General features: G+C 37.3%; 1 protein-coding gene across 1 annotated transcript in view; it reads right to left on the minus strand.

The window, feature by feature from the left end:
- The window catches only part of KAT6B (K(lysine) acetyltransferase 6B), a 110,691-nt gene that overhangs the window by 22,762 nt on the left and 69,142 nt on the right, over positions 1 to 18,787 (minus strand). Inside the window, exons 9-11 of the mRNA XM_010296697.1 lie at positions 17,124 to 17,265; positions 13,884 to 14,045; positions 11,316 to 11,409 (exon numbers count right to left, since the gene is read on the minus strand). Of these exons, the coding sequence (XP_010294999.1) occupies positions 11,316 to 11,409; positions 13,884 to 14,045; positions 17,124 to 17,265 (398 nt within the window). The remainder of the gene's footprint in view (positions 1 to 11,315; positions 11,410 to 13,883; positions 14,046 to 17,123; positions 17,266 to 18,787) is intronic.

An 18,787-nucleotide genomic window follows, 5' to 3' on the forward strand; every position in this document is an offset into this window, starting at 1 on the left:
ATCCGAAGAGACTCCCTTTTGTCTTATAAAACATCAAATACTTTGTTTTGAAATTATATGAACAAGTTGTGGAGACATAGGTTCAAAAGGTTAGTCAGAAAAATCGACACAGCCAAGTATTCGGACAGGACAGCTCAATGCAGTTAGGTCAGCTCAGCATTCCAAGTTCAGAGGTATGACCATGACTGGAAGGCAGAAACAGGTAAGGTGAAAGTATGAGCTTATTAAGACTTAAGTTTCCTAAAACTGCAATTCATGTTGCTGTTTTTTTCCGTAACTATTCTGTGTGCCTCTGAACTGTTCTTATCTATGTCAATGGGAGGAAGGTCAAAGATAGAGGCCCTTAAATAGGTGTTAGTACCTTCTTTGAAAGCACTTTTGAGGCAGCTTCAAAGGGCCCCAATGCCAAGATCCACACAAACACTACCAAAAAAAAAAAAAAAAAAGACTAGCTGTAACTTGAGATGCTTAGATCAGTGAACAACCTGCTACATTCGCTTTTCTTCTTTGTCTGGTTAAAGAAAAGCTTTCTTCATGATGAACACAGTAAGTCAAAGATTCTTTCATTATTGTTACAAGAAATAATGCCAGCTCTCATTCCTCTCCACATCCTCAAGTAAACTCAACACAGGGGGCCCAAAACCTTTAGTTCCTTTACAGAAAGCTTCACAGAAGAGGTTAGGGCTAAACAAATGCCCTTCATGAAGGGAAGGAAAGGTAAAGATGGCTGCATTACAGTCAGACCAACAAAAGGCACCCTTTGAGTGAATTAATTGGCTAACACTTATTTTACCTGTGCCAGTTGCCAGTCAACCCCTTGAGTGGAGGTTCTGTGTACGAAGTGGACTACTTATAAGCAGAGTGGAAGCATAAGCAAGATAAAAGGAATTGAAGTACCCTTAAAAGCAAGACTTGCATGCTCAGAGGGCATCAGTCCTGACTACCAATTGGATGAATAAATTTGCCAGTAGATTAAGTAGTTTGGAAGATCATAGACAAGGCTGGATTGTTCTTGATTTTATAAGCAATATTTTAAATTATTTAAATTTAGATTTTAAAATTATTAAATAAGTGACACTGAACAGTAAATTGTTTACACAACTGTAACTGCTGAATTAATTTCCTTAAAGAATTGCCATTATGTTGTGATGTTTAATGTTGACAGCGTATGAATACTGTTGTTAAAAATATATCAGACGTGCTCACTGGAAAATACTACCTGTTTACCTCCTTATAGGTTCTATGTACCCCTATAAGACTCAACTGACAAGACAGGAAGATGAACCTAGGCAGCTATGCCTAGTGTAACAAGTAAAGTGAATATGCCCAGAACCTTTACATGGCACTGAGGCTAGACAGATGGCATCCACACCATTAAGCTCTGACTCTCAGCTAGAATGTTAACCTGGCCGTTAACATAATTCTCCTAGATTCATGGCCCAAGAAAATTGTTATCACACTTGTGAAGTGACAGATATCCAGGACCAAAACTGCATCAGGGATGGTTTTAACAGTTTTAGAGTACATAACCAAGTTCCAGAGCCCAAGAGCTTCTCCTATGATTGTTTTATTCATACCTACAAAAGATAGCCTAGTAGTACTAAAGAACGTGAACAAAAATGAAATGGGGAGTCAGTACTGAGAAGTCAAAAGGCACATCTAGGAAATCACTGCAAATACTGTATTCTCAGGTAAGTGGTCACAATACACACACTTTGTAAGACACAAGAGAAGATGCAAACTGCTTTTCCGTCTTACATGAGCAGCAAAACATCACTGCTCTTTATTTGTTCTACTAAAGCATGCTGTAGAACAAAGAATTAACCAAGTAAAATATAGAAGAATCAACAAATGAAGAGGGTTATTAGGGAATCTCACGGCGATACCTAGTTAGCCAGCAGATACAGAAACTGCATGATAAAAAAAAAGCACGTTATCTACCAAGCACTGAACACAAAAATCCATCTATTACAGCACACTTGAAAAGCTAAGCCCAAAACATGGCAATTTGCTAAATATCTACTGTTATAGCAGTAACAAACAAATTGCTTTACAAGAGGCAGAACTGTCTGATAAAAGTGATGGCACTGGAAAAGAAAGTCTTCTTTTAAGAAAGCCACAAGGTTCTCTCATTGACGTGAGATGTCTCACTGCTCCAACAACAGGGCAACAAGCTACAAAATACCCACTTTGTCCACTGACTTGCTGCAACATAACTTTACTCTGCAGTCAAAAGTAGAAATTCCTGGCCATTAAAGATGCACTACTTAATTAAAATCTGTTTTCAGCCACCAATCTTCGGCAGATGGCTCCTCCTGTTCACTAATGCCCTATAAGGACAGCTTTGTCTAACAAACATTTGTTTCCATTGTTACCATGTTTGGCCTTGCCTTTTAGCTGTTTTCAATGCTATCTGAAATAAAGATGCTCTTCAGTTAAAACAGTCTTAGCTTCTGTATCTGAAGTGACATGCCCGATTTCTTTTGCAGTTCTGATAAATGCACAGTGTCTTGCAGCTATATAAAAGTGATGCCAAGAAATCCCAAGAGGCTGATTTTCTTGGAATAATCTTAAGTCAACAAAGCTTGATTCAAAATCCATCTTTATTCCCCCCTCATCTAAATCTCAGCTTGACAGAATGTTCCTTATTAGTTACTCAGAAGAGGCCAAACTCATGCCTTCAGGTCAGCAACATAATCAATCATCAAGAAGCGAACATAAAATAAGCAGCAGCATTCAGGCTCCCTCACAAATTCACAGCTCCCACAGAAAGACTTTCAACTCCCTCTCAAAGAAGAAAAAAGGCAGGTAATTCAACCTTTCATTTGGACACAAAACATCTGTAAACACACCAACAAAAATGACCAGAAGATTGAGTCAGTCAGTAGTAAACAAAAACAACAACAACAACAACAACAAAAACCCCAACGGGCACAAAAAACAAACACCCAAAAAAACCCCAACCTGAAACAAAACACATAATGATTCAGTATGCAACACCACAGTTAATAAGTGACACAGGCCTCTTTTATACAGAACTTTCAATCTGTGGCGTTGACTTCATAAGCATAGCTTGCGAATACATTTTTCCAATAAAGCCTATTAAAAAAAATCCTGTTCCTCTCCACCCTCACCCTCTCATTCTCACACTCCATTGTTTGCCACACCCTCAGCAATAACAAAACAGTTCTTTCAGGACTATAATGTCAGAAAGGGAATGCTGAAATGCTCTTGGTTAGTCCCACTTCATCCCCATCCCAATTTTGTTTAAAGAGCACAGCAAAGTATAACTGTAAACAACTTTTTTTTTAAAGTGTGTTTATTCCTAGATCATATTTCTGCTATGTTTCAGCATTTGTACAGCAAACTGTAGAAAATCTTAACATCAGACTTTGGAAAAGAACAGCGTAAGGCTGTTTACAGAAAGTCTTCATCATTCAACAGCCACCCTCTTTTTTTTTTAATGTTATTTCCACTTCATATCCATATTTGATTAAAGTAATTATACATTAAGAAAACATTCTTTCTGTTTTCTTGAAGTAGTTCTTCCAAAAGATTACTTCTGGCCAATACATTATTTCCCATGGCCAGAATAAGGGATTTAGACTATCAATTCTATATAAACACATACCAAAAAAGTGGATCCAACCACTTACAGCCCACTGCAGCCTGGGTCTAGCTCTTAACAGCAGGCAGGTATCAGCTGTTGTTCCCAGCGGTTCCATAAGCATACCAGAACTTACATGCCATACATGTGAACACTCTGCCTCTGATATCTCCTAACAGATTTGCTCCACTATGGCACCCAACTTTACCTCCCGCCATCTGCTTTGTTTTCCAGGAGTTAACTTGTCTTCTTTACACTAACTCATGAATTTTCTCAGTTCAAGGTGTGTGTCTTGCTTCCAGCTGAATACAGAGTTTTAAACCAGTTTACCCCACTTCAACCTGTTACAAAGCAAGTCTACGCAGCTATTTAAAACAACACAAGCTAAGGCTACACAGCAAAGTAATTGTGTGAATTGTTCTATGCTGTTTTGTTCTATGTTCAATTTATCATAATGAAAAAGAAAACTATGTATCTTTTCATTACTTCCACACTTTTTTGCCCTTTTAGTGCTTCTGTTAATAGCCTGTCATTGTTTCTGTGTTCAAGTAATCTTAAAAGAAGAAACAAGACCATTTCCATACTGTGTAATGGTTTTGCTCGTTTGCCTCATTCCAGCTTCCAACCAACAGTGAAAGCCCTTCATCAAAGATTTTTCACCTTTTCCAAGGCTCTTCCTTTACTAATATAATAATTTCTCAGAGCCACTAAAAACCTCAGGCAGCATTGTTCTCTATTCTACCACTTAAATACAATAAATGTGTTGGAATTAAAAAAAAAGTTACTCATCTTCAAAACAGGGATGACATTTCCTCAAATCCTAGTACCAGCTATATGTTGCCCTAAATGACAGGTCACATGTTAGTCCATTACTAGTTTCAAGTTTTGTTCAACTTTACTTTTTTGGACAACTGCACAAACTTGGTGCTTGACAAAAACTCACTGCTTTTCAGGTTTCCACATAGGAGTAACCTAATTTGCTGTTAAAGCAGAAAGCCTAGAAACAGTACAGCAGAAACCAGAGATAAGAGAGTTATGAAATCAATTTTTTGTCACAGCAACATTTCCAAACCTTCTTAATACACCAAGGACCAGAAAGCCAGTGTGGAAGATGGAACTAGAAGAAAAGCTCACTGCTCAAACTACAACGAGCCATGGAAAGCTCAACCCTGACTCCTGAAGACACTGCAAAAACCCAAGACATAGTAATGGACATGAGTGAGAAAACTAGGCCCAAAATTGTCTAAAAGAAATTCTTATTTTCAATCAAAAATAACTTTTTGTCTGTATCACAAGACAGAGCTTTTGAAGTATTGGAGCCACGAGGAAGTTCAAAATCACTAGTGGATCCTAGAAGACAAAATGCTGGTTGAATTGAGCATATTCAGAAATAAGCAGTGTTATTTTTGCATTACATTAATGTTTTTCTTCAAGCTTAGCAGAAACCAAACCTCTTCTCTTTCACAGAAAAACTGATTTTACACGCTAGACCACCTCTTTACCAAACTTACAAGGAGAACAAAATTGCACTAAAAACCAGAAAAAAAATCTCATGCTCTTCAAAATCTCCTTAAATTGTGCCTAAAGACTATCCTAGGTTTCATGCAATGCAGTTTTTTCAGCTTGTTTCAAAACTGTCTCAAAACTGCTGGTAATAGGAAATAAACCCACTGTCAATACAGGCCTATGTTACCTGTCAATGCTTGTTGGACAGCTTTTGTGACTAAAGTAATTCCCTGGACTCAATCCACAATTCTTACCACTTCTGCATGACTAAGCCCTAAGCAATGAAGATCTTCCACATTTGCATAGAGAGATGCAGATCTTCTGAAACAAGTGCAAACTGGAAAGAATTCAAGAATGCACTTTACAAAGATATTCATCCTTTTCTTGCCTATTCACTGCTCCATCACCGTACCTTACTTCTCAATGAAAGTGCATACAGGTTCACTACGTGATCTGGGTTTAACAAAAACCTACGAGGACATTTGTCCTTACTCCCCACACACTTTTAGCCCACAATATTTCAATGATTCAACTTCTGCGCACAAAAGCCCCTAAACGGTTGCATGTGGACAAGTGATTGTAGCGATTTGCAGTGGAGGAAAAGACAGGACTAGAATTGAGATCAGCGAAACAGGCTGTAGTTCCAGATCTTCAGTGAAGTTCTTCAAAGCTGTATACAGCAAATGAACGCTCCACCCCACCAAGTCTTGTTCACAGGCCTTTGCTGAGCCTTTTCCTGTTGAGAAGCAACATACATTAACGGATGCTACCCCTAACCTAACGGACTTTTAAGCAAAAAAGCGGATCTTTCTCTCTGTTACCAATTTACAAATATTCATAATGGTACTGACCTCCTTTATCAATTGCTCTAATGCTTACTCATTGAAAGTATTTAGGAGGAAAGACATAACCTTTCATTAACATTTTATTTTCCCTTTACTGTTAGAGCCAATATTTTGTTCCTCTCATCCCTTGGAAACTTGCCTTCCCTGGTGTTGAACACTAGCTGTTGCACAAGTACTGCTACTCTGCTGCTTCTGCAAATCTGGACTTGAAGATTTACTCACCTGTTTGAATGGCACAAGAAGAAAAATACTTGACCAAGAAACAAATACCAGATTTGGGGAAATGGCCAAACAAGGACATTTAACAGAGCCACTTTTCCTACATCAGGATACAACTTCTTAGGTAATATAAACGCTGTTTGTTTCTTCCACTGACAGGCTTGAATTGTCTTTGCCTATCATGGTCTCCTCACAAAAAGAACTGAGCTACACCTCCCAGAAGGGAATCAGGGGTTAGTTCAAGCTAGTGGGGAAAAAAAGGCAGCCATTAAAAGTCGCATGCAATGATACAAAAGGTCAAAATGTCAGCACCAACTTTACCAAACATACAGACAAGTGAAACAAAAAAAATCCACAGAGCCCAAAACAAAGAAAATATGTAGCCCAAACAGAATCCGAGCATCATTAAAACAGGTTTCTGCTCTCAGGCAAGAATAATCGTTTCACAATGAACAGATAAACCAAATCAAAAGAAGGAGTTCCCAAGGGGAGGAAGAAACTGCTACAATCAGTTGGACCAGAAACATACTTAAGATAAACAACAAAAGGCTATCAAGGACTCTGCTCCTTAAGTGTTGAACCCAGTTGTTACCGTCATGCAAATGAACCATCAACATACTAGCCAGAACAGTTGGAAAGGTTTATCTAGTATTGTCACATGCATTTTTTCCTCCAACTGCTGCTGGGCCTCCAGCATGGAATTTGCAATCCAGTAAGCAGAAATATGGGACTGTGACAAGATGAACTTTGTGTGGAACTGTGCATCAAAAGATTTGCTTTACACTTACAGAAAACAAATATGAAATACTGCAGTATTCCATTCTAGTAATATGGAACTCTCTGTGTTAGATAGGCCAAATAAAGAAATACTAATTTTTTTGGCACTGCAGTCTAATGAATAGAAACAGAAAGCAGATGAAGAATCTAGGCTTTGTAAGAGCTCAAATCAAGAAAATAAAGAAAAAAAATCTTGTATACAGAAGCTGCTAAAGTTTGTAAAAGAAATGGGACTGCACAGAGAGGAGCAGCTACAACACTGTAGCGTCAGTACTTGCACTGTCAAAACCACAACAGCAATGTAGGCTGAACTGACAGAGGACATATAAAGACTCACCCAAATGCAAGTATATATAATCTGCGTGACAGGAATGATCGCAAGTGGACTCATACGTTCACATGAAGTGAAAAAACCCAGAATGGGATCTTACACCATAAAAGCCTGCTCTCTGGTTTATTTCTGGATCAACTTAAACTGGAGTATACTTGCCCAAAATTTCATGTGCAGTAAATACAAAAGATTCATGCAGAGTCAATTATTTTCCCTCAGGTACAACCCTGCAATCATAATCCAGTCAACCTCACCATACACAAGAACAAGGAAATGAAAAAAAAAAAAACAAACCCAAAACCAAAAAGCCCAGACCCAAGAAGTTTGGCAAGAATTATCAATGCTGTAAAAGCTGAGACCAAGCAAATTAAGACCCTTATCCATTTTCAGGAACTGCTTTTGTTCATTTAGATACACTCCAAGTAAAAATTAGTTTCCCTATGTGAAAAGTCACCAGACTGTTATAAAATAATATTTAATAAAGCATACTCAGTGTAAACAAAATGAAAACTTCATGCAAACCATTTTGTCTTCACTATGACGTGCTTCTAGGAAACAAAACAGCTTGAAGTGATTTTATCTTATGGTAAAGTAAATTGAGCAAAATGAAGCCATATCAAGTCTGCAATTTTACAAATCAACAGTTTCACCTTTTGATAAATATTTAGAACTAAGCTTTATTTTGATTTCTAAACAGCCCAACAAGTTTTTAATCACAGTCAAAACCCATAACTTCCCTACCAAAAAAATAAAACCTTACCAGGCTTTAAAAAAACAGATAGACACATATATTGTATTTTTAAAACAACATTTCTACTTAAATGACCAATGACATACAGAAAACTACACATGAAAATTTTCCTGAAGACAATCAAGCTGGAGACCTGAAGCATTTTACAGCACACTTTCTTCTCACAAAAGTTAAAAGTACTCTCCCCCAAAAAATCTTTTTTCCAATGTGAAATTACAGATTCCTGAAGAGACAGGCAGATAGACCTTATACAAAGCTTTATCATGGTGTCTACAGAGTAAGAAATAGCAGCATTATCAGTTTCTATTTGAAATACAGCTAAGTTTAAAGGTAGTTAGCAAAAAACTGAAAAAAATAAACATCAACGGTCAGATAACAAATACCTATTTTTGTTTCAGCAAAAGAAAGTAATTTATTTTCCCTTGCTAATTGTAGGCTGACCACATAGACTTATCTGTAAAGATTAAATTAGTTCAAGATAAAAGAATGCATCACAATCTGAACGAACAAACAAATGTATTTCACTTACCTAAAAAGAAGCAAATTCTGTACCATAAACTACATTTTCACCAGATTGCTGACAAAGCAGTTGTGTAGTGGCTTAAGGCTGTGTTCTTTCCAGCCTTTCTAACTGTCAAGTGTCGAGATATATACAAAGTAATGTGAGCAGTCAACCACTTGCACACAGTTCTTGAGACCTTCCCTTTTGCGGTTTCTAACTATCATTTTCTGAAAATTACTTGCTCAGTTACATTTTTATTATTTTAGTCTAAAAACTGCTCTGGTTACTGTTATAGAAAGACAAGTACCAGTAACTGTTTCACAGAATTCAGAATAGAGCAGGCTGGATGCATTATCCGCATGACAAATGGAAACTCAACATTCAGAACATAAAACTTATCTTCCAAAAACTTTATGAGAACATGACAATCTAGATAACGTTATGGGCAAAAAAAATGTTTTAAACTATTATAAGATTGCTCTGTTCAAGTTTAGAATAACTGTGGTTTTGCTATATCCCATCTTCTCAGGCCAATTAGAGCAACGTAGGAGACCACAAGTGAACAGAAACGGTGGAGTACAAAGAAGATGGTAGTCAGTCAATTACAATATAGGAGGTAGAAATACAAATGGAATTCCAAGAAAAGAATAAACAATTGATTTTGAGGTTTTTTGTGTGTGAAGACAGATTTTGGACTCACTAATCTAGATGAGACTATAGCTGCCCCATTTAATGGCATTCAGCCTCCATCCTGCAGAAGGACATAAATAGAACCTAGGAAAGCAAGCCTTTAAGTTTTACTTTCCTTTCTACACCTAGGGAAAAACAGCCACACGCAGTTCTCTCACTATCTTTCATGTGGTTTGCACCTCCTCACTCACTACAGAGTCTCAGTCACCTCTTGGTTCTTCATTCTGTTGGAAACTGACAGTCTGATTCCCAGTTAGTTACGGGAACCTCTGTCCAGAAAACAAAGGGAAAACACTGTGGAAAGGTACTGAAGGACAGACTGCGTGCTCAGAGTGGGCAGTCTGTTAGTTACAGCAGAAGCTGAAGCTACTCTCTGGATTACGCCCAGCATGTATACAGCTGCAGTCTTTACCTGTGATACGAACACATCTGCAAAGAGGAAAGGCAGAAGAATAGCACCAGATAAGGTTCCAGCTAAGGATACCATTAGGTGATGATGCAAGTCATCACAGAAATCCTAGTGATTCAAACAACACGATGTGCTTCCAGAGTTTTCCAGAAGGATGAGGGACAGAACACCCTACTGATTTTTTCCAGATTAAGTAGCACATGGCATGGTAACAGACAGAGCACAGATCCAGAGACACAGCATATCCATATCCAGACCTTCTGTGGAATCCACAGGTTTTCATAGCTGTGCCATCAGTGTTGCAGACATAACTATTGAAAACTCAACCAGAATAGTGTTTGTTAACAGTGCTTTTTTTGAAAGACACCACAGAGTAAAAACCAAAGAAAAAGCCTAGAAGTACTTACCAGTTGCACCTAGTAAGAGTTCCCCATCTCCTTTGGCAAGAAGGATCCTAGACCTAAAATAGGGCCAATTTCTACCTAAGTAAGTTTAAAGTTCACGCCACAGTTCCAGAAATATGTGGTACTTCTCACTGTCTTTCCTAAAAGGTTGCAGCAGGCACACAATGGAACAGCTGTTGTGTTCTGCTCCAGTAATGGATACATTTCAGTGGTGGATTAAGTGGTCCAGAACCATCCTTACCTAACTCACAGGGGTATAGTGAAAACTGTTTATAAAGTCATACAATGATGAGACATCCTAAGTATCTTTATGAACTCCAGTGTAGTCATGCTGTGTAGAACACTACAAGACACAGAATTTGAAAAGTCTACAGTGACAAATTATTGTCTTTGTCCTGCTGTTATACTGCAATGTATTTTTATTTGCATTTTAATGTTCTTGCATACACCTTCAGGGCAGGAATCCCATTATCTTAACTATCTCTATTGTCATGTAATTCTACAGTGCTTCAAAAAACACGATGAAAACTAACCACATACAATATACACTAATTCCTTATCATCCTCCCTCTAAATTACAGTAGGAAGTTGAATTCAGTAGTACTGAGGACACTTAGCTGAGAAGTTTCTTCCGACGATTTTGTTTGGAGTTTCATTGCAGTTTAAACATTTGTTGAATAACAAATCTGTATTTAAACAGGTGTGCCTGAAGCTTTCTAACAGGTCAGACAACTCAGCAAAATAAAGCAGCAAGTACACATACAGCCATAAACACCCACACTTTTTTTGGTAGCAATTTCCACTAAGGGAGGGATGAACTTTAAGACAAAAACCAAAATACATTCCTCCTATGGAGCAGTTCTTCAGCTAAAAGAGTTCTTTAGCTAGAAGAAGATATAAGTTAGAAATATTAGAATGTAGAGAATGCCTTGGACTAACACCTTCTTAACTTTAATCACAAATAATTGCCTCTTCTTATACTAATGAGCAAGGCAAAATGGCAAGTAATTCAGACAATTCATTCAGGGTAATAGCTTTGTAAGCTAATATTACTGCTGAGAGATTCATTCTCAATTTCCTCGAGTACAATAACAGAGCAGCAGTAAGTTTTTTCACTTCAGGGAGCTTTTCTATCCTATGTAAATATAAACAGAAATCCCATTATCTATTGATAAAAACAACAAAGCAAGTTAAATAAAGTTTCATATGTTACAATTTTTTATAACAGTCATTAGCTACCTGGATCATAAGTGTAAATAAAACACTTCACTTACTGAAATCAATGAGAAACCTTCCAAATCCTTGCCTTTGGTACTGGGGCATGATCATTATGCAGGAGACATTGTACTTCTGCTGGCAAAGCTTTTCCTGTGGGAAGGAGAAACAGATCAAGTATGTCAAAGCACTGCTGAAGTGGGCAATTGCGTGCACCTGCCACTGTCCTTGTAAAATATCCCAATAAGGTGAACAGATGCATGAGGTCAGTACCAAAGTCAAAGAATTCCATGTTAATATTTAATTATAAGAAGGAAGTATCAAACATAATAAAAATATTTTGAAGGGTAACTACTCAGCATCTTAAAAAATTAAATACATTGTCTAAACATCATAATGAAGTTTAAGTGCTGTAAAGGAGGAGGACAGGAGAAAGAGAAAAATATTTTCATGCTTCACTGAGCATTGTCAAGGATATGAAATCAGAAAATAATATCCATATACATGATGGAGTTGTATTTTTTGCAACTGCTACACTAAGTGCCTGCTAGTTTCCATCTTTGTCTTCTCCCTCTGAATGAACACAGGGTTGGGGTGGAGGGGAGGAACCCCATATCCATGGAACTAAGAAGTCTTACTTGAAGCATACTAACTTTGTTTCAAAGCTGAATGCTTCTCACCTGAATCGAAGTTAAGGCAGAATGCTCAGAAAACAGAGCTCTTTCAGACAGAATGAAGTCATATAACATATAGGTAATGGAGGCAAAAACATATAGGTAATGGAGGCAAATGCTACACTAACTGTTTAAGACAAGAGAAGGAAGAATCCAAACTGGGAAGCTGTTTTAACAATGTATGGTTATAGGTCCCTTCAGATTTATTGGTTAAAAAAAAGAGCCTTGAAGCCTTGTTACCTTTAGAAGATTACACACAAAAAATACCCCCAAAATCAGCACTAGGTAGTTTTGAGGGAGACCAAATAAATCAACCAAATATATCCAGGACAGCATAACTGACAAGTTGTGGCAAGCACATGGGGAGTTTAAGACACCATGTATCACTTCAGCCTCCACACATAAGATGACACCAGACCAGTGATGACACTGACAGGATCACATGCCAGTATGTTGGTTTCCAAACATTTCTTCAGCTGTGAGAGCAGATACCCATGCCATATTTCAGAAGGTTTCTTAGTTTCTATGGTATGGTGAAGTATTTTTTCTCAAACTCTCAAGACTGCTGCTAGTATGAAGTTCACATCCTGGCAACGTATTTGTAACCAGGGAAGAAAAGCCAGAGCATTTCTGCCAGCAAAAATACACCCTCCCACCCCCACCCAAAAAAAAAAAAAAAAAAAGGGGGGGGGGGGGCACACATGACATCAGTAAATAATTTCAGAATTTCAGTGGAATTTGAGATGAGGTTTTTTCCCCCCTAAGTTTTGGTAGCTAAAACACTTGTGATTATCAGATGTGACAGACTGGCCAAAAGCAACAGGGGTGAAGCAGGGGAAGAAAATGCATCCTTGCTGAAAGAAGGAACAAACATCAAGAGACACTCATCTTAACCTTAAATAAATCTACTAGAAAATACTTGCCTATATCAGAGTTGTCATGTTTGCATGCCACAAGAACTTCTGACTGACATAAGAGACAGTGCAAATTGTGCCTACACACTTCACTGTTACTTCAATCGCAGCAAGGCCCACATCTCAGAAGGAACTGGTCAGACCCCCAGGAGATCACTACAATATGCAGGTACTCTGACATGATTTTTAGACTTCTTTAAAATAGTATCTTCATACAAATCACTTGTTAAAGAAAGAAAATTATATACTGAGGGAGGTGGTGATACTAGGGGCAAGAAATACTGAATTTCTGAGTACCTATACCAATTAATCATGTTTCTAATGGACTGATGGAAACTTTTTTCTGTTGCAGACACATCCATCCGTACTTCACCGTTATTTTTGGTCATCTTTGTCAAGACAGTCCACATACATATTATCTTTGTCTATAGCAGCCATCTATTGCTTTAAAATTCAAAGCAAAACCACAACCAATACAAACAACCACTCTGAAGAAGGCATCCACCATAAAGAGAGGCACTGCATTCTTACACTCAGCACAACGAGTAAATGCGTCAGATCAGACTGTACGCAAGGGATGAGCACAGCTGGCCATATATGTCCAAATAGCCAGCTTGAACTGCTAGCAGTAAAACCATGAACACATCAACGTTTCAAATGCCTAGCACTTTTGGAAGTTAAGACTTGGTACACTATTGCAAAATGGTAGGGGGAGGAAAAAGATTTAATTTTTAACTGAAACCACAACACATTCTGGAAAAAAAAAACAAAACAAAAAAACAGAACAAAAAAATCAAAACACCTCACAATTGAACCAACAAAAAAACCCCAATGCATGTGGCTGAATGTACATACAATTTCTCAATTTGCATCAGTCTTTGAGACAAGAAAGTATAAGTGTATTTGAGACAATGCACATTATATTTGAGATTTATAGAGAAGACTTCAAGCTTCTGAATTGTTTTTCTTTGCTGTTGGCACAAATATTACAGAGAGCGGGAAGTTACAAATGTTCAAAAAATTCTTTTTTTTTTTTTACCTTAGAGAAATATCCAACTAAATGGCAGCCTTTCTCATCATTTTTTGTAAGGACATAGAAGAGGAATGGTTCAACATCATAATACAAGGTTTTGTGGTCCAGAAAGAGCTTAGCTAACAAACAAAGATTCTGACAATAAATTTTGCTCACATTTCCATCAACCTAGAAAGCAAGACAGATGCAGTTATTTCCAATGCCACCAACATGTTAGGACAAAACAACTTCTTGAATCAATCATATCCTAGAAGGAAACATGACCAAGATGGTGTTACATAAAAAACAACACATTAAGGTTCAGAAGATAAATGCCGCAGCTTCTTGTTAAACAAGAATTCTCCAGTTAGTACTAATTACTTTGCATTTGTAAGTATCCTCCAAGGATCCTGATTTATTAAACAAAGTAACTTCACCTTTTAGTTGTTCAAGTGAGACTTACCTCTTTCACTTCATTCCTGGCATGAAAATGAATGACGGGCAGACAACAAAAATGTACTAGTTAAAACTGCATTAAACTGTCGTTTGCTAGAAGGCAGAGCTGTGCAACAATTAAAAAAAAAAAAACAACCCACAGCAATGAAGTGTATTACGCTGAATCCTTAAGATGTAAGGCCAATGAATGAGTTGCCCATTACATATCAATCACAGCAGTGTTTTAGATAAATTAGACAAGACAAAACTTCTATGCTAGACTAAAACGCTATTCAGGAAGAGAAGTAAATTTTCAGGCTAAGTACTACAATTAGTCTAGGTATGTTACAAGTGTAAAGAGTCAAGCTGTGAGTCAGACAGCTACAGAAAAGCCAGACACAGATGCAGATTTCCTAGATCAATTACTTACTCCCTGAAATGGACAGCTCAAAGGCAACAGCATTTTTTTAAATAATCTTAGTGAAAAGGTTTGCTTGTACTGATGTTCTTTGATAAAGTCACTAGGTATATTTCATTCTCAGAGACAGCCAAATGGTATGCACACCATGCTGAAAAAGAAGTCATTCTCATACTCTGTTCTATTTTCTTTTTAGATAGAATCCTAGGTACAAATCTGAGTAAACCCCAACCCTTTGGATATACTTAGGGATTTCAAGGTGACTTCAGTAGTATAGTTGCATTATCTGGATTAAAGAAAAAACATTTAATGGACAGCTACTGTTTCTAAAGGAATCGGAATAAGCTTGCATACAGCACTCAAGAATCTACCAAATACATTAACCTCTCATACGTCTCCTCCATTTGTCTAGATGGTTTTTATTCCTTTTCCCACTTACCAGCAAGTGTGCAAATTAAATGCAAACATTAACCAAGTAGAAATCCCCACTAGGTAAGCCATAAGCCTGAAAACCCCAATTATGTAAGCTATCTTTTTAAGTAAGAACATTTGTACAGAAATGTAAAAAAATTCCTTAAATACCAGGCAAACACAGCTTATTCATCAGTTTTTAATGGGGGGCGGCATGGAGAAGGACAGGGATGGACATGACTGCAACTTCAAAAGCAAGCATCTGTCAAAAGTTTCTTGCATAGAGCATAGTAGTAAAACTATGTCAATGTCTTCTCTCAAATCTGTCAAAGTCATGCTATGGGCAGAGGTACATAAATCTTAAATGCCAAACACATTTCTATCTCTCAAGAAACAGAAAGCATTAAGGAAACCACAAACTCTTCATTCTGTCAAACAGAAAATGGATGCACAGAATTCCTGAAAGTATCTTGGGGAAGAACATCAACTGATGAGTAAGTTTCTAAGGTTACCAGAGTAACAACTGACCTCAACCTTTGAAATAAAAAAAACCACTTTATTTCAAAAGTCTTAACATAAGTGCTTATTGAAGTACCTAAAGTAAAGAAAGATAATAAAAGCAGTGGAGAAAGAGTCAGGACATTGTTTTCACATGCACCTTGTTTTCCATGTGTTTCTTGTGTTGATGCCCCACTAGCCCTTTTTTCAGACTGGTATTTTACTTTATTTTTTAAAGAAGTTTTTATTAATGTGTTGGCAGTAGCTAATAAAAATGAACTGGTACACAGGATTTGCCTATTGTACGCTGCACAGCTCTTAACACCTGCTAACAGAGAAAATGTAAGTTATTTCAGACTGACTAGGACAATTTTGTTTCTTGATGGGAAGAGAGTTAAGTCTGTTTATAACTTAAGTCTTTTGCTGGCAGATCTACAATCTTTATAAAAAGCGCCAAAGTCAGGAAGGAAGCAATCTTGATGCAAATAGCTTTTCTTTTTTTTAATAGCACAAAACCAAATAAGTGAACCAAATATTAAGATCTTGTTCTAATTCAAGTAAGCACTTCAAGACTGCATCTACCATTGTTTGAACAGATAATGGCAATGACCAAGCATGACAGACATTCATAAAATATGAAAACACAAGTAGAATCTGTGATACCTACAGTTAAAAAGTTATCAATATACACATCTAAATATTGCTGTTGATAAGCAGCCTCAAAAGAAGTCCTAGTAACCCCAGCAGTCTTTTCTGTTTATACAATCAGTAACAACTCTTGAGACACAGGAATGTGGAGGTTAATACATAGCTTTAGTAATGGCAGTCATGCTATTTGAAACACAGAATTCCATTGTCCAGGATATCCTTAAAACCCCAAACTTTAACAGAGTTGTCTCCCAAGAGAGTAATTTAGGTTATAAAAGAATACATATCCACAAGCTCAACTCTGAACTTTCTAAACTAAAGGCAGTGTGTTCTGGACAAAGCTGGATTGGAACCCCATCACCCAACCAGGATGTTTCAGGGCAAGTTCCTCAAACATCCAAAAGGAAGGCAAAAGCACTTAGTAGCTACATTTGTGTTTTTAGAACAATAAACAAACTGCTTTCCTTGCTTTTATATATTGGAAGCATGTACATCATACTAGTATTCTCCCTACACCTAAGATATTCAAATAGCCAGAAATGAATGGATGCAAGAGGTACTTTTGCTGAGAGAGAAAGGCAATCCAGTCACAGTGCTTCTCTTGCAGTCCCCATCTAAGATGAATGCTATAAAAGTATCTTAAGAGGTTGGGTTATGCATGAAATACAAGTAAAGGAAGTAAGAATTGTGAGAGAACACAGCAAGGTGGAACAGGACAGGGAAGATGGACTTGTTCTTGCAGTATAAGAATCTCCAAGGAAATACTTAATTCTGTTAAAGTTTTCACTAGTTCTACAACTGGCCTGTAACGTCTAAAAACCAGTTACTTTGAGAAATTTAGATTTTTATATACCTACCTCAAATACTGAAAGATCATTTCTTCTATAGATTTCATTGGCTGGAGGATGAAACCAGCCACATTTCTTTGAGTGCCGTAACAAAATGTTTTTACTTTTCATATATTTAAGACAGAATTCACACAGGTAAAGCTTTGGTAATCTGTATGAAAATTAGAAAGATGTTTTATACAAAAAAATATCAAATTCTGTATACAAAAAACTTACCACAAAGTGAAAGGCCCTCCCCATTTAAATGTAAGGTACCATGAGTAAATGTTGCTGAAGTTTAAAAATAAAAAAATTATCACACTAGAGTGAATGATTAAACATACACATCAGCCATTAGAAAGGGAAGATAAGAAAAGATCAGATTCAATCAATCACAATTAACCTAATTCAACAGGGTTGGACTGTGGTCAGCTGTTTTATGGTTCAGCCTCTGGCAGATCCCAGTTACTTCCCCCTTCCCACATTCCACCTAAGCTTTTTCTGTGGTCTCTACCAAAGTAGGCACACTAGAGCCATACCTCAAATATCACCCTTCTTCTTCCAATAAAGATAAAGGAGGTGCACAGCAGAATACAGGGAATCTCCTTCCTTTTAATCTTCCTTATTTTCTATGTGAGGAGGGCTAGGAGATGGTTTTTCTTTCCACTGTCTTTGAAATACTTGAGTGGGATGGCAAACTGTAGTGGGACTGTACCCCCTCACCTCCACCTAAACTATCACTTAAATTGAACACAGATGCCCGTCCAAACAGTTTGCGTACAGGCAAAAAGTCCCCCCTTCCACACATCTCCGTGACACAGGCAACATAGATAATTGTACTCCTCTGGGAAGGATTTGGTTCAGACTACATACAAGTAACCCACACGCCCAGTGTAAGACAATGCTGGCAAGCATTCTACATACCAGAATCTTCTCCTTTCAGTGATCTTTATGGCTATTTACCTTCATTTTTAAATTATGAAGCAGTGGAAGACTGCTGCAGAAATCAATTACTACAAAGTTTTAGAGCAGAGGACAATCTTCATCTGCTCTGAAGCTACTGACACATCCTGGGATCATGTTGGGATCATAGCAATGGTTTCCACTACTCCAGTATTCTAAGAAAGTTTATCAACAACACAAAAAGTAGTTCGAACTGTGTGTTCCATGATGTAATCCCACTGCACTCAGAGTCAAGAACCAAGCTGCCTCCTACAGATGCCATCCCACTGTTGCCTCATACTAATAATTATCCACCATTATGCCTCTCCCCGGGATTAATTTACTTGATGGAACTTAACTGTTTTTTCTTTCTTTCACAATATGATATAAATTGAGGGAATAAAAAAAGTAACTGAAATAAAACATTAACACTATAAAAGCAGTGGTAATAAGAGGAAATAGAAATGCTCTCTACACTTGTTTTAGCCCTTGATTTTTATATTACCAATTCACTATATATCCCTCATTCCCACCATGCAAAGATGACAATATCTAGGAATGGGAGGGATGGTGAGAAAAGGTAGTTTACAATAATGCTATATAAAGACATTTTGGAACAGACCACATAACTTGATTGCTTGCTATAGTAATAGAGCTTGATAAACACACAGTTCTGAAAATCTCCATGCATGCCACAGATCCAATGGATTCATAAAACACTTGTTTTCAGCACATGCAAAAATCAGCAGAGG

The sequence above is a fragment of the Phaethon lepturus genome, unplaced genomic scaffold, assembly GCF_000687285.1.
Source record: "Phaethon lepturus isolate BGI_N335 unplaced genomic scaffold, ASM68728v1 scaffold4491, whole genome shotgun sequence".
NCBI lineage: Eukaryota > Metazoa > Chordata > Aves > Phaethontiformes > Phaethontidae > Phaethon > Phaethon lepturus.